Below are 16,099 nucleotides of genomic sequence, written 5' to 3' on the forward strand. Positions count from 1 at the left end.
TGTGACACCATCGCCTAGTGGTTCACGTGTACGGTCACGCGAACGGTGGCGCGTTCGAACGATCCGTGTTCGTCCATACCGGTGTCCTGCTCTTAGCCTCGCGAGATGGTCCCGCGAAGCGGGCCGGCGCACGCGTGAAGCGTTCGTGCGTGTTGGTCGCCGATCCCCAGCCAAAGAGCAAGAGCCTTCGACCTTTTTCTCCCAAGTCACCCCGCCGTTCGGTGGCGTTAGCATTGCGACACTTGCGCCATCTCTCGCAATGTGCCGCAACCACTACGACCACCGCCGGTGCTAGACGCGAGCTATGTGGGGAAAACAACATCAGGGGACGCAGAGTCGCGCATTCCCACAATGTTTACCTGAACACGGCATTACACCGTGCTTGTTAATTTAGTAAGTGGAGCCTCATGGACAAACTGGCTCGTGGCCTTATGGAGTTCAAAGATGCTGCGTCATGGCAAGGCCACCACGGCGGCAAGTGAAGATCACCGATTTTTTGCTGCCTACCCGCAAATGAAGCCTGTCTGATTGTATGTGTTTGAGAGCGTCGTGACATAGTTCTTTTTCGGCCGGTAAGTAGCCACTAAACTGGCATTGGAGGTTAATTCGTACATTGTTTAGTGCATGCCTAGACGTCGTTCCCGGCCGACTACGTATTAATGAGGATTGACTGTACATCTCTCTCGCTGCTGTGCGAAGTAAAACAAAAACACGCAGACATTTCATTTGTGTTTTATTATTTCTGTAAACATTCATTCGTCTATTGAAGTAACAGATTACACAAATAACAGATGTTTCCTTGAATAATTCTCTAAGTGTCGCGTGGCACTATGAGCAATGTCACAGCATAGACATGTACATAGGTGCACTTGCTTATAGTATACGGCATCTCCCTGTCTTAGAGCACGCCCGTGAGGAGAAGGGCAAACGGCATTTGGTTTGAAATTTGAGCTTTTTCCACGGTGCGTAGTGCTGTAATTCGTAGCAGACACGATCGTGAGTGCGCATTGTATGCACTGCGCTTGTCAGCTCAAAATGGCCCAACCTGGTGAGGGTTCCTATAAAGTTAGCTTCGCCGCAATACAGCCTTCTTATGTGGTGAAGCATACCACACGGGAAAAGGTGCCATTGTTACAAGACTTAGCATGTGTTCCTTAATTTACACACGCACATGCGCCGTCTCCGGTCAGAGTATGAGCACTGAGATGCCTAATTAGTTTACCATCAGGCCTTTGGACGTTTAGAAAGACCCCCGCTTTTTTGTTGGCTTTAAATGTCCCCTCAGCTTTACTGAAAATGCTAGTCCTGGCACAAGCGACATTACTGTGAGGTCATGACACAGAATAAAATTTTTCATGTTGTGTAACAATAACAATAGATATGATGATGTTGCTTATAAAAAGTAAACAAGAGAGCTGCGCACATTTCTTTCTATGCTCCCATATGGCAGTCACAACAATCGCAGGAATGAAGCAAGCTGGTGTATCATGACATCACGACACATCCACCTCCCAAGTGCAAAAATAGAACTGGTTTGTAGCAAAAAGTAATAATAGCAAACTATTTAGGGTGCTCTGACACTTGCCGATGGATCACATCTTTGTCATCAATCAGGTAATCAAGAAATCTGCGGAGTACAATAAACCTCTCTATATGGCTTTCATAGATTATGAAAAGGCATTTGATTCAGTAGAAATACCAGTAGTCATAGAGGTATTGCATAATCAAGTAGTTCAGGAGGCATACATGAATATCTTCGGAAATATCTACAAAGGTTCCACAGCTACAATGGTTCTCTGCAAGAAAAGTAGAAAGTTACCTATCAAGAAAGTGGTCAGGCTGCCAGTATGCTTATTAGGCGTCTAGGTGCTCGTACTGTGACTGGAGACAATGCATGCTTGCCTGTATAATTAAGAAATGTGTACTATGTCGCGTGACAGTGGCCCCTTTCCATTCTTGGTATGCTTCACTGCAATAATATCTTTATGCCTCACCACATAACACGGCTGAATTGCGGCGAAGTTGATCAGTTTAGTTCGAATTATTTGGTGGAGGCCAATTTTGAGATCAATATAACAAAAGTTTGGGCCCATAGAAATGCATGGGTGCCAGCCAGGGCCTTCGGTCGGGAATCGAATTAAGCAGAGTTGAATTAACGGAAGTCTGCTGTATATAACATGATTGTATATGCTCTGAAATGTCACTTGTGTCTGATATTTGAGCCTGTGAGAGCCACTTGTTTAGCCAAAAGACACATTAACCCATCTTTCTAAGAAAACTTTTTATTCTTGTGCTCAAAAACGTGGTGGTTGCTGATGGGCACCAGACAGCACAGTATTCAAGAATGTGCTCGATGGCACGCTTCAGCCGGGGAAGCAGCTCCTAGCCTTGGTGTAAGATGATACGCTGCCTGTGCAGTCCGAGGGGTCCCGCTTTCGCGCATCGTCCTAGTCCGAGGGGGCCAGTCCTTTTTGATAGTTTAATGGTGTTGTTGAAACAGGGTAGTTTGCTTGTTTCCAAACTCACAACTTTCTTTAACGGGATATATATCAGTCATGTAGACCAGTTGGTGTTTTATGCAAGATTTAGGTACAGTTAAACCTTGATATAACGAAGACTGTAAAATCGGCGCTTGCGAATAAGTACAGTCGGCAATGGATTTTTCTTACACAGAAGGGGCAGCAAAATTTTCCGCATGATTGGGCCGTTAGAAAAAGCAAACTTGAATGAGAAAAAGAAAATTGGGCTCCAATCCATGCTGTTAAGGTTGTTGGTCATAGAAGCTGTGATCCAATAGACCAATGTGACAATGATTGAGCAATGCACTACATGAAATTATTGACAGCAAAAGCTGCATTGGTCTTGCCACGCTTGGCGCTTGCGCTGAGCCTCTTGGGCAGGAACCGCTGCGTCCTGCCGAGCCTGAGCACGATGCTGTTGTGCAGATTGATGTTGCTGTTGCCGTTGCTGCTCATCGTGTTCATGCTGCTCTTTGGGAGTCCTAATTATGCGTGGCCTTCCCGTAGCGCTATCACAACACAAATGAAATCAGTTGCTATGCGGGTTCTTTTTCATATGAAAGTGTAGTGACACCGCTCCCTGCTTCGTATGCTACAATTGCCGCTTCCCGGCAACTGCAGCTTATGCAACCGTAATATTTACCAGGAAACGCATACGGCCAACGCTACGTGCTTCAAATTGTTCGAACGCGCCTTATCATCTATCATGTGGTTTTGACACGTGTTTCTGCTTTTCTTTATTTAAACGAATACTGGGATGTGTCTTGCACATACTTTCAATGGAGATAGGCACTTTTCACTTCAATTCAAGGAATGGTTTTCTGTCGAATGTTCTGTCAATGGAAACAAGGAATCCCGGGATTCGAGTCATATACAGCTTCGCTCTAAAAAATTCATTTTGTTGAATTGAGAGAAAATCTGTAGGCAAGAGTACATACAGTGCTCAGCAATTGAAAGGCGATACTCGAAGCACATGGTCGTCGGTGCTTTTTGCACCGACTATAAGTGCTAGGGAAACCGAGCTGATGCATTGTACAGTGAAACCAAAAACCTTTGTGATGCATTGTGACTGTATTTAGCCCCACGGCGATCACCTACCGCTCACTTGTGGCGCAAAAAAAGAACGGTGGCAGCCGCGTGTTCCGAGTATCACGTTTCAATCGCTGAGCACTGTACATTTCCAACTTTGCTTTGCTATGGTCTAGTCGTTCTAGTATTAATAAAGGAGCCGTTCATATGCAAGAGCTTCGTCTCCCATGTGAATCACCTGTCTTTGCCTTCACAAGTGTAACGGCTTTGGAGCTTGAGCACCTAATGCAAACACTCAGATTTGTAGTCATCATTTTGCCGTCTTGTCAGTGTACCAGTCTTTCCTTTAGGGTATATTTTTCTTCCTCGTGATTCCCAACTCTGGTTGTGGACGGCGCATGACTGTTTGCTGTGCATTGACAGCGAATGCAGTTCATACTTGCCACCACCAGCGGTTCTTGTTGCGCTTTGCTGTGGTGAAATGGATTATGACTGAAAATTGGGCTAGTTTCTAAAACATTAAGAATGGTGAAGCATTGCAAAGATAAAAAGAATTACAACGGACAGAGAACGAACTTAACTGACACGTGCAATCGGCGAAGCAGCTCAAGAAACAAAAGAAAAAAAGGGAGACGGACGTCTCCTTTTTTTTTTTTCTCTTCGTAATTTTTGTGCTCTTCGCCTATTTACTTGATGAAATATGTGAGAATGTTAACGTGCATAGTGAAATAAAATCTGGAATAATATACCTGCTGGAATTCCACGTCCTAACTTTTCATCTCATTACTCATGATTATGGTAATTTCTTTTCGCGCGTCTCGGACTTACGGCCGTCACTGCGCCTTGCATAGCGCAGTAGTCAGTCACTTGTAATGCATATAATGAGCAGTTTGTGTAGCAATCGTTTGTAAACACATGTATGAAACTTGTTTCTCAAATTGCTTAACCGTTAACAACCGATAATAGAATGAAAATATTTTCTTTCATTTTTTTGTTTTACAATAACGCGTTTATAGAGTCTGGCAACACTAACAAAGAGGCGGCGAACACGTGTGCCTCTTTTTCGCTCCATGTAGCCGAGCCAGTCAACAATCTGCGTCATGCCACCATGTCTAATTCTGCCGTGCGAAGTTCACTGTGAAAGTTTGCTCCTTGTAGCCCACCTTTTAAAGTCTACAAGCACAAAATACAGCAGTTCAAAAACTGATGAGCACTTTGTGGCTTTTGAAAATCTTGAATGGTTATCACCTCACTCAAGAAATGGGTATTGGAATGTTTTCACAGACTCCTTCAGTCATAACTTAGCACTTGTAATGTGCTATGTTTCTACTGTTCCTTTTCCTCTTTCTTTTTGTTTTTTTCCACTAGTCATCTCGGTTTGCCAACTATGCTGTTCAGCCAGTGGTGCAGAGCAGTTTGTTTTTGCTTCTTATGTTTGGACATGGAAGTGCAGATAAAGCAGCGTGAGTAAAGCAGGGAGAATCTTAATAGCCAATTGTTAGTGTTAAAGAACTAGTGGAGTCTGTAGTCCCATGCAAAACTTTGTAAAGGAAGTGTAGACTATGCATTATTTTTGTCATAATGTGTATTGATTCTCTTTGTGTGTGTGTCTTTGTGCAGCTGTTTTTGATAATCACGAACCTGTACAAGCTGGGCACTGGCAAGGAAATGAAGAAATGGGCCTACGAGATCACCTCTACCTTCCTAGTGCAGAATGCGGTGAGGCATCATTCTCCGAATTGCGAAAACCACTGCATTCTGGACATGGCTTGCAGAGCTTTTGTGCTACCATGGACAGAGAAAACCATTTTTTAGGAACATCTTGTCACCAATATAAGGGTGTAAATTTATAACAGGGAACATGAAAGTGCTACAAGTCCCACAGTGCACTTGTGCACTTTGACACTTTATTTATTTATTTATTTATTTATTTATTTATTTATTTATTTATTTATTTATTTATTTATTTATTTATTTAATATGTGGCCACAAGCAGCTTGGTGCCTTTAGTGTGGTGTAACACAGTACAAATTGAATGGTGTAAGTAGCAGCACAAAAAAGCATGATAAAGACAATGCGTGGAGCAAAATAAAGCGAAAGACAATGACTGCGTTTAAATGTTACAGGGCCCAATACACATAAACTATACATATACGGATCTACATATGTAAAGACATACAGATACATATAAACTAAAGAGAAATAATTGAAAAGACGGAGACAAGAATAGTAGAAAAGAAATGCTTAACCTTGCACTCGGCCGCGCAATGCTTGAAACAGCAAAGCTGGGCGATCGTAGCCCAGCATTTTCAGGAAGTGCGCGCGAACTTTTCATCTTGTTACTGTCTTTTCGCACGTCTCGGACTTACGGTCGTCACTGCGCGTTTCATAGCGCAGCTTGCAACACCGACACCACGTTCCAGGAGAACTGCTCCGTGAATGCGTCTCTCTGTCGCTGTCATAGCGCTCAAAACCTCTTCACCTTACAGAGCACGAGCGTACGAATGCGCCAGCTGTGGACGAAGACGACGGCGCTTGAACGCAATCATATGAGTCGGATAAATGCATGCTCTGCAGGCGTGGCTGTGTAGCCTAGTGGTTACAACGCTCGCTTTGGGACCGCAGGGTACGTGGGTTCGAATCCTGCCTCGGCAAGAAAGTTTATTTTTTTGGTAGTTTCTTGCTACGCACCACAAATTACGGCTGGCTTAAACAGCTTCGCTGTTAAAAGAGATAGAGCGGTTGCACATGGCTCAACACAGAGCTCGACCGTGTTTCTCAACACAGGGATGAGCCACACTGTTCATAGCATCCTCGGAGAAGTGTTTAAATGACATGATTACACATCTACAGCTTTCCAAAATTGGCAATCAGGGTTGCCATGTGGCAGTTGGGCGTGCCTGGTGTAGAAAGGGGTTATTTGTTTCGGCATGTTGGTTGGCATGACAGCGTTCAGGGACAGTTGACTGCAGTGAATCTCAGGTTTAGGCTATCATTGTAATGGTCAGGGTTCTTTGTTGCAATAGAATGTTAGTTGCCAAGGCAAAATTTGCACCCTGCTCAGACATGCTGGATATGGCTCAAGGGAAGGGTCATTTACATGTTATAACTTGAGGTGGGCAGATATCACTTTTTTTTTAATATGAAATAAACAGAAATAGTTGGTATCGAATATAGAATAGTCAGACGCAGATGCATATATTTACAGCAGGAATATGTTTTTCAGCATTATTCGATACCATGCCTGTACTGACTTGTGTAAAAAGGACCGCTAACTATCAGAACTATCAGAAACAAAGGATCATTTTAAACTCAAGATCACCGATTTTCTTTTAAAAAATAGGCGAGAAGCCTCTCAATAGAGACTGGTTGCAAACAAGCACTCCGAAAAAAATGGCTGTTCTATGACTAGCTTTCCAAAAAGACTGGTTGCCAAAAAAAAAAAAAAAAGATTAGAAATTGCGAAAAAAGACACTCTACTGAAGGGCTTTTCTACTGTAGACACATGTTAAAAGGCTTGTTGCAAGGAAAACATCACTGGTTGTAGCGTAAAATATCAAACATATACAGAGCTATACTTCCAAAAACACTAAATGACAGAGCACAAGCAAAAATTACAGCCTGTGATGTAAGCCTCCATTGTGAAACCCTAAACATAGGGTGTATTACCCATTTTATTTCTGCGTTTCTTTGAAAACATTTGTCATTGTCACTCTTCTGAACATTAGCGATCCTTTGTTTAGCAGATGGAGAACAGTAACTAGGCTTAAACAGTTGGTTGTTGTGAATTACTTGTTAGTTTGGAGTATTTGAATATGTTGAATAGTTCATTTTCGAATTTGAATCGAATATTACACACTTGCTATTCCTATTCATATTCGTAACTTCGAATATTTGCTCACCCCTAGATATAGCATGTTAATGCGGGAAGGCATGAAGGGGGATATGCACGTGTGCCATGAGATTGTGCAAAGCACAAAGTCCTGGCACCATGCTTGGCTGGTATGGAGAGTGTGATGACAATGCCATTGGCTACTGAGTCACCATGTGATACCAGCTTGCTTTGAACATCGTAACATTGGAGTGTTAAGTGGAGTGTAGCATTGTGTTGCTGCATTGTAAAGAAAACCACTAAATAGTGTCAGTTTTTAAGCATTGTTTGTTCCATGTTTGCAGCTTGCGCTACATTTGAGCACACATGGGTGAAAGTCTGACAACTTCCGGGAATGATGACAGAAGTGCTGAAATATTAATGTTGTGAAGTTGAGTTTCATTTCTGAAGTCTGCACATTTGTTGGGCTGAAATCTGAATGTGTAAAGCTTTTGCTAGTAGCAAGTTTGTAGAGAATGGCTTCTCGACTTGCCATAACAGGTGGCACTGAATCAAAATTTTGATTAAGCAGGCCTAGTCTTATTGAAACCTGAGTCCAGCAACAGCACTGCTAATTAAAGAGCAGGAATGGGATCCAAGGAAGGTAATTGTGAGATTTATGCCGCTTTTATTTTGTTTGCAGCCTCTTGGTATCGAGAACATCGACGAGACCATCCTGAAGGAAATTGGTATGTTGGTTGGTCTGCTAGAAGCAAAACCAAGGTTTCCATCGTGCACATGCTGTAAATGTGATAGGCAGCACCTCATGTGGCCTGCTGTAGCTGTGCATAATTTTTTATTATTCCGTCTTGTATGTGTAGGAGACTTTTGTAAAGGCTGGCTGTTGCGTCACATGGCTGCCTTCATGCATGCTTTAATTGGAAGGTACATTACACAGCACGCACAAATGTACTGCATGAATACGAATGTTTACTAATGACATGTCAGCTGATGTTAAAAGAAACTAGACCTAAATTAATGCAGAACATGTGATATTTACAACAAATAGTGAGAAAGCTGCTGATGTAATACGGCATATACCACAGTAAGGGGAATAGCATATGTTGCCTAATAACGCTGAAGTGAATGGATGAGTTCAAGAAACTCGTTGACATAGAGTGGACAAGGTTGTTGCCGTACAGAAGCAGTTGAGTTCTGGGCCTTTGTAAAGTAGCTTGCATAATTCAATGGCTTGTGATGACATGCGCCTTGGTTTCAACAGTTCTGTTAGTGGCTGTAGCCACTCAGTAAAGCCAGAGGTGCTTGTTTTGGTAATTAATAAGCTTATAAATGTTAGGAAACCTCGTAAGGCACTATATGAGTAGTACTACAGTCACTGACCAATAATTCAGACTTGACCGCCGAGGACTTCCTGCATGTCAGAATAATCGAACGTCTGAAATATCAGATTTGCAAGAAAATAAGTGACTTCATTCAAAAGTGGCCAACAAAGCTTGCCAACGTGTGCGTTTCTGCATGCACATACGTTGCCTGTAACCTGGTTAGTCCATATTTTCACTGTAGTCATGTTACTACAGATAGACAAAAGTATGGTCAATGCATACACATTATCTCTCAGTCCCGAGGTAACATAACAGCAGTTGACCTCACTGCAACGAATAATCACTGATTTATTCACAACATTAATTGCTTCCCCTCCCTTAATCGTCACCCTTGTCGGCACAGACATCAAGCATGAAGCATCAAGCATCAAGCTACTTGAAGCTGCTTGATGATACTGAGTGCCAAAAATTCAAAATAGTAATGAAAGTCGCCCAGGACAGTGTTGCTATGCAAAGCATAAATACTAATAGGGTAAACAAAGCTGGATGCGCTGTACTCTCACAACAAACTGCAAATGCAGCCTTTAGAACTTATTGGCTTAGCTTAACTCGCCGAGTAGTTTTTCGTGACGGTTGGAAACTACTGCATCGACTAGGCTTCACTAGTTCAGGCTGGCGACTTATCAAAGCAAAAATATTGCTTTTCTTGCTCAACTTGTTGGCGTGCTGTAATTATTGAATGGCCTGCTGTAAGGTGTCCACGATTTCGGCCATCCTTATACAAGTTAGCCAATGGCGGTGCTGCAAAGCTGTCCGAATAATCAGGCATTTCCAAATTATTGGTTGGCGACTGTATACGTGTGAATGGTAATGAAGGCTGAAGCGCCACCTCAGGTGAAGAACCAGAGTGGCCTGTGGTCCACCTTGCAGACAAGGTTCTGCAGACCAGCCAGGAACAGCAGGGCCAGGAGGAAGAGGAACTCAAGGACATCTTCCTCAAGGCACGCGAGAAGGCCATGGAGCAGCTCAAGCGCCTGCTTGTCGACTTCCGAAACACCCGCACCATCGGTTAGTCTCCTTCAGTTGCAGCATGCACGCATGTGCTGAGATGTTGGTGTGTGCGTAAAGCCTTTTTGTGCATGGTCAGATTTAGTTTAGGGCACCTTCTTGTTACAAGCATTCACTCTTCAATTACAAAGATTGAAGCATAGCGTGGCCTGGAACACACAGATTACATTAATAGCGCTGCATCTGCTATACAGCGTGTAGTCCCGAATTAATTGCATGATGTGGTCACCGTGTATGCTACGAAAATGTGTATGCAATGTGAGTGTCAGGATTACCACGGAAATGATAGAAGTGCCTGTGAAAGTGGTGCTAAAATGGAGATCAGCAGTTGGTTGTTGCTTGCTTCCCTACCTTTGTCACTGTATGTCCTTTTTTGTCCTTTATATCATGGTTTTGCATAAGCCAGTGTACGTGTGTTTTGAAATATTTAGGCAGGAAATCAGTGCTCAAGCTTCCCCATTGGTAGGTATTTTAATGCATGAGTTAATAACGTTGAACCTTGGTAGGATGTTGCACCTGACACAAAATTTTCATTATATCTAATATTCGTTTTGTGCATATCTGTTACGTGCTGAAATAAACATTTTAGATTTACTACATTACATCTGATAATCCATTGTATTCGTGTTCATTACGTTGAGGTTGGACTGTATACCGCATTTATTCAAATAGAAGGCGAGATTTTTTCCCCAGAATCCTTAACCTTGGTCACCTCCCGCCATATACGTGAATTTTGCCTGTCGGTGTGGCTTCACTGCATTGCAAATTTCTTCTTAGTGTGGCTTTATGGCAGGGCGTGCCGCTATGCCATGAAGGCATACCTAAAGGTAGAATTTGCTGATAACTTGCACTCCGCGTGGTGAAGCTCCCTTTCCCCCTATGTCATGGTCGCCATTTTGCGTTCTGGCTGTGTTAGTAATGCAGCATTACAAGCAATCCCTGCCAAGTCTGAACAATTCGTCGGCTGCTCTATGTCACCTTATATTAGTATGCATATATGTTTTTTTTTTCTTGGGTCTCCGAACTGCGCCCTCGCCTTGTAATCGTGGCTACCTTATAATTGAATAAATACAATATTGTTCAGCAAGAGAACTAATGAAGGGGCATTAGCACGAAATAAAACTGGACGGGACCAGAGGTCATGCCACCCACTTACCGTAAAAACCCGCGTATAATACGAACCTGAATATAATACGAGGTGAAATTTCTGGGATGCGAAAAGTTTTACCCGAGTGAGAAAAACTCGGGGAAAACATTTATTTAAATCGGACTCTGCAGTTCAATCACTGTTGTCCTCAGCTGCGCTTTCGTCGGACAATTCTTTGTCCGACAAATCTTTCCAAGGTACTCATCCTCTGTACCATCGAGCGTGTTTGAGATCCCGCACTTCTTGAAATTTCAGCGCGACGCGCAAGGTCTTCTGGGATGCTCGCCCATGCATCCACGATCCACTTGCACAGCGTGGCTGGCGATGCCCGCTTCAGCCGCCCAGTCGGCGTCACTGCAGGTTCACCTGACCGCATCCATTCTGCGTAGCACCGCTTCACCGCGTCCTTGAAGGGCTTGTTGACGCAAACATCTGCAGCTGCAGCTGAGACGTCATCCCGGTACAGGTTCAGTGCCAGAATCACGCAACAGCCTCCTCACTGAATTGGCCAAATAGCCAAGAAACATGTCCAGCACGAGGATGGACGGGAACGACAACAGTGCGCCGGGCCGCCTACAACACATGGACTTTACCCAGTCGAGCACGAGACTCTCGTTCATCCACCCTTTCTCATGGCATCTCACAATGGCATTTTTCGGCAGCTCTTCGCCTTTCGGCATTGTCTTGCGCTTGAAGACGGCATTGTCTTGCGCTTGAAGCTTGCGGCCGTCTGCCGTGCACAACAACATGACGGTAACTCGTGTCTTCTCGTTCCCAGGGGACCGGACATAACTTGTCTAGAGCCCTTTTCGTGCACGGTGAGGTGTGATGGCATGTCCAGATAAACTGGTGTTTGGTCAGCATTGCTGATTTGTCCTAGCTGAAAGTTCTTCGACTTTCGCAACGAAATAATGTGGCACTGGAAATCCACAAGCAGCTCTTTAAACGATTCGGGCAGCCTTTGCAAAATTCAACTCAACAATAAAGAAACGATGCCGTAGCCAGGCAGCAATAATGAAGCCAAGCTGTAGTCACAGCAATAACAAAGCCAAGCCATAGCCACACAGCGATAATTAAACCAGAACTTCGAGCCCAACTTTTTTACTGAAAGTTTCATTTGGATCCGCATATAGTACGAGGCGGAAGTTTGGGACGCTAATAACAGGAAAAAAAATCTCATATTCTACGCAGATTTTTACGGTAATTCCTCGCGCAAGCAGCTCTTTGCTTGTCGATTTCTTTCCTCTCAAAGTGGACAGGAAACCATACAGTGCAGGCTTTCATAGTTTGTTAGATTGGAGGTTACTTGTGTGCACTGTGTATCCCACTATCTATGTTTGCCGCAGGGCTGTCGGGGCTGTACATGCCAAATGACGTGACGCTGGACGACTCACTACGGGACAAGAACGCTGAACTCCACATAGTTGAGTCCCTGCTGCTCACCGAACTGGAGACGCTAGGGTGAGGCTCTCTTGTTTACTTGGACCACTTGTGACCTGAAGCTCTGGTGCGCCAAATTTGCCCACAGATGTTCTATATTCACTGCAGCGGTCAGCAATGGCACTCCTGTTGATGCTCTGCTGAACTGCTAGCTTTATTGTGGCCAGCTTAGTGCTATTTTGTTTTCATGAATCTTCATTAGAAGCAACCATAGAATGAAAGGTCACAGGTATTAGTGGCAGCAAAGCTTTTGCCTTGTAGTCAATTCTGATTTGTTAAATGGTAATCTACGAATCCTTTGAGATAGCTGAGAGATGCGCATTTAAGGAAAAAAGAACAACCAAGAAAAGGTGCCTGTCACATTTTGTCAATGTTTGTTTTTCTTGAGTTACTGATTTAATGGCATTATGTAATTCATCACATGTTTCGTATTTGTTTTCTAAGACTTGTCGTACCCGAGTTCTGGTGTGACTGCACATAATGGGGCCTCATGACATAATGCTTGCACTCAAGAGGCTTTGTTCATGCCATCCAGCAGCTGCTGCGATAAATGTTGATTGTACTCTTGCAGGAAAGAGGACCCAGAGAATCTGTCAGACTACAAGTCCGCACTAGCATCTGCCTTGGCCACAGTTCTAAAGAGCTTTGGCGTCAAGACGCCTAACGCAGTGACCCTCATTGAGCGGTTTCCCACCTTTGTAGCCCGTGAAAAGTCACGCCTGAAGTTCTTCCCTCGCAACAAGAAGGTGGGTCATGGGGTGCATTCGGTGATTCTCCAGTTTTAATATAAACTATAATAAAAACAACATTAGTAGTATTTATTTGGTCACAATTTACACAGAAAAAAAATGAGTGCTTGAAAGTCTCTAAAAGGCTTGTGTGTTAATGACTGACAGCAAAGTTATTTGGTCAGAAGTTTAGAAAAAGGGCTTATGTAAGAAATATTGTTGGATCAAACACATCCAATATTAACACAGATAACAGCAGCTGAAATGAGGCTATGCAAAATTACAGTATACTCATGATTTGGTAGCTCATTGAATATTAAAGGTATACAGGGTGTCCCAACTATCATGCACCAAGATTTGAAAATATGCAAATGCCATGTAGCTGGACAGAACTAAGGTAATGTTGTTCGCCGTTGCTTGGAGATACTCAGATTATTTTTTTGCATTCCGCCTGACTACTACATAATTAGTCTTAATTAATAATGAACTTCTCAAATATTATTAGATAAAAAGTGTCGAAGAGAAAATTGGTAGAGCAACACGAAAACTCCCGATACAGCTTTCTGTTGCTTCATACGTGCTACGTAAAACTGTTTTTCCGAGCGTGAAAGAAGCCCGCGAATACACGCAAAGTGCCTCGAGTGGCCAGTCACGCGGCAATAAACTGCAGCCTGGGCCAGCAGCATTTTCAGGCAGGGCATTTTGGCAGGAAGCTCGGCAAGAATCGTTGCAGCACAAGGCGCCCAGGCACAGTGTGGAGCTGGCGGGGCCTGAGCGACGCGTGTTGTCATTAGCTTTGTGATGCGAAACTGAAAGGAAATTCAGCTGATGGGCAATGCCGGAATGCGATGCTGCCAGAGCAAAACATGACGCTCACTTCATGCCACCTGCAGCAGTTTGGGTTACTGGTCTATTAAAAGCTTGCAGTATGCTTCCTACGCCATACACGCAGTGAAACATATAGGTGGAGATGCTTATGGCAATAGGGTTGGAGACGATAGCAGTAAATGGCGACGTGCGACGATTCACAGGGGGATCTGCTGGCATTAGAACAGGAAGCCGAGTGTGTGGCAACATTTTCCCGTGATACGGGCGAACGAGCACCGTGGGGAAGCTGCCGTTGCGCACGCCTACTGCTCTTGATCGCGCGTGCATCACACTTTTCTTGTTCACGTGGGATCTAATGGCTGGAACACGTATCATACAATCGCAGTTTGGTGATATACTGAACATTGGTGCCGATCAAGTGTTTTCTGGGAACATATTAATTGGTATAAAAGAAGCGTAACTGTATTGGGCTCATTTTTTGCATTCTCGATCGTGAAAGTTGGCGCTGGGGAAATTGTACGAAACAGGACTGTATCAACAAGGTTCCAATGTACGTATACAGTGCAGTCCACTTATAACGATATCAAGAAGAACGAAAAATCCAATCATTATAACCGATCATCGCTATATCTGGATTGCCGTTAAAAAAAAACGAAAATATTTTTGAAGTCCCGGAACCAAATTTGCCACTTGCGGTAAAAAAAATCGACGTTGTAGAAAGAAGCTGGGGGAAAACAAAACGTTTATTTATACCTCTAAATAGCTTTCAATCGTTAGACGCGTTGAAATAGAAGTCTGCGCTTGCTTTTGCAGAAGTTTCGGATTCACAACCTCCGTGTGCATCGCGTCCAGCTGCTGCGCGAACACTGGCTGCTATAATTTAGCGTGCGTGAAATCAATGAGCGACTCGATCGACGACATTGCACTTTGGTTGAACATCGGGGTCAGGTGTCAATCACGGGCCATTGTCAATCTCGTCGTCACTGCCGCTGCTGTCGTCAGCCTCTGTCGCACAACGCCGCCGTCTGTCGGGACAACGATCGCCTCGGCGGAGATCTCTTCGCAGAGCGAGTCAGCACTACCTGCACTTAGAAACTCCTCCATCGAAGCACCACCTATTTCATCGTCAGTAGCGACGTGCTCCCAGAATTCAGTAATGTCAGCGGCTTCCACCGTGTTAGTTTCACCCATGAGGGTTTTGTCCTGGCGCACAAAGCCCGTTTTTCCATTGATCGGCATAGTCCACTGCTTCTAGCCTTCATGATCGTGGGTGGTGCTCCCGGTTTTCATATTAGTCGATATCATCGACTGCGCGAGCTCGTACTTCTTCGACTATTGCTAAATTTGCAGCTTCTTCTCGAGAGACTCAGCTTGGCGCTTTGTCGGCGCACCTGCCACTCCTTCCGCGGCACTCGTTGAGGGAGGGAGATTGTAAAGGCAGTGTAGGCCTCGCAGGCGCTGCTCGCTTATCATTTTCTTCCCCCCCTCTCCTCTCCTCTGACCGCTCGCGCGACCGCCGGCGACGCGGATGCGAAGCAGCTGGCGCCATCTTGTGCACGCTGCGCCAGTTTGCGATGCTCTCCGTGGTTTCGTTCGCAATTGGCGCGCGGGCGAGATGCGCTGCACAGTAATAGCGGCAAATACAAACTCGCGTAAACTTTCGTCTCGTCTTAGGAACAGGCAACTTAGGAACCCAAATTTCACGATTATTCTCCTTGCAAAACGCTGCTCAGAAGGTTCAACGTTATATCCGATATGCGGTGAATAATATATCGTTATATTATATGGTTTTTTTTTTCTCAGAGCCCTAATGCAGAAGTTGATACTCTTAGGTCGACTCATCGTTATAACCGATATATCATTATATGTGGTATCGTTAGACGTGGACTGCCTTGTATCAGGTTGGCACCATTATGTGCAGAAAGGTTTTTGCATAGTTCCTTGTGTTGTCTGTGCTTCTGCTAGAGCTTTCCTGCGAATTGCTGTACCTGCATATTGTGTAGATGTAATACAATTACACTTCGATATAATGAAGTCGGTAAAATTGGCATTTATTTTGTATGAAATTTTCCTATATTGAAACTCAACCTTTTATGCAAATAAGTACTCTTGGCAACACATTTTTGTTATGCGGAAGGGGGGCTATAAAATTTTATGTATTACCAGGCCGCCTGCTTTCTGTGTGT

The 16,099-nt window shown here is 44.1% G+C and overlaps 1 protein-coding gene across 8 annotated transcripts in view; it reads left to right on the plus strand.

Annotated features, from left to right (window-relative positions):
• Positions 1 to 16,099, plus strand: part of LOC119456502 (rho guanine nucleotide exchange factor 11-like) — a 159,694-nt gene that overhangs the window by 59,403 nt on the left and 84,192 nt on the right. For 6 of the 8 annotated variants that reach the window (XM_037718320.2, XM_037718326.2, XM_049669909.1 and 3 more), the window contains 5 exons: positions 5,169 to 5,267; positions 8,063 to 8,108; positions 9,597 to 9,770; positions 12,264 to 12,378; positions 12,929 to 13,103. In XM_037718320.2, coding sequence (XP_037574248.1) covers positions 5,169 to 5,267; positions 8,063 to 8,108; positions 9,597 to 9,770; positions 12,264 to 12,378; positions 12,929 to 13,103 — 609 coding nt within the window. The remainder of the gene's footprint in view (positions 1 to 5,168; positions 5,268 to 8,062; positions 8,109 to 9,596; positions 9,771 to 12,263; positions 12,379 to 12,928; positions 13,104 to 16,099) is intronic. The other 2 variants (XM_049669912.1, XM_049669914.1) reach the window with 1 other exon arrangement.

This window comes from Dermacentor silvarum, chromosome 6 (genome assembly GCF_013339745.2).
Source record: "Dermacentor silvarum isolate Dsil-2018 chromosome 6, BIME_Dsil_1.4, whole genome shotgun sequence".
NCBI lineage: Eukaryota > Metazoa > Arthropoda > Arachnida > Ixodida > Ixodidae > Dermacentor > Dermacentor silvarum.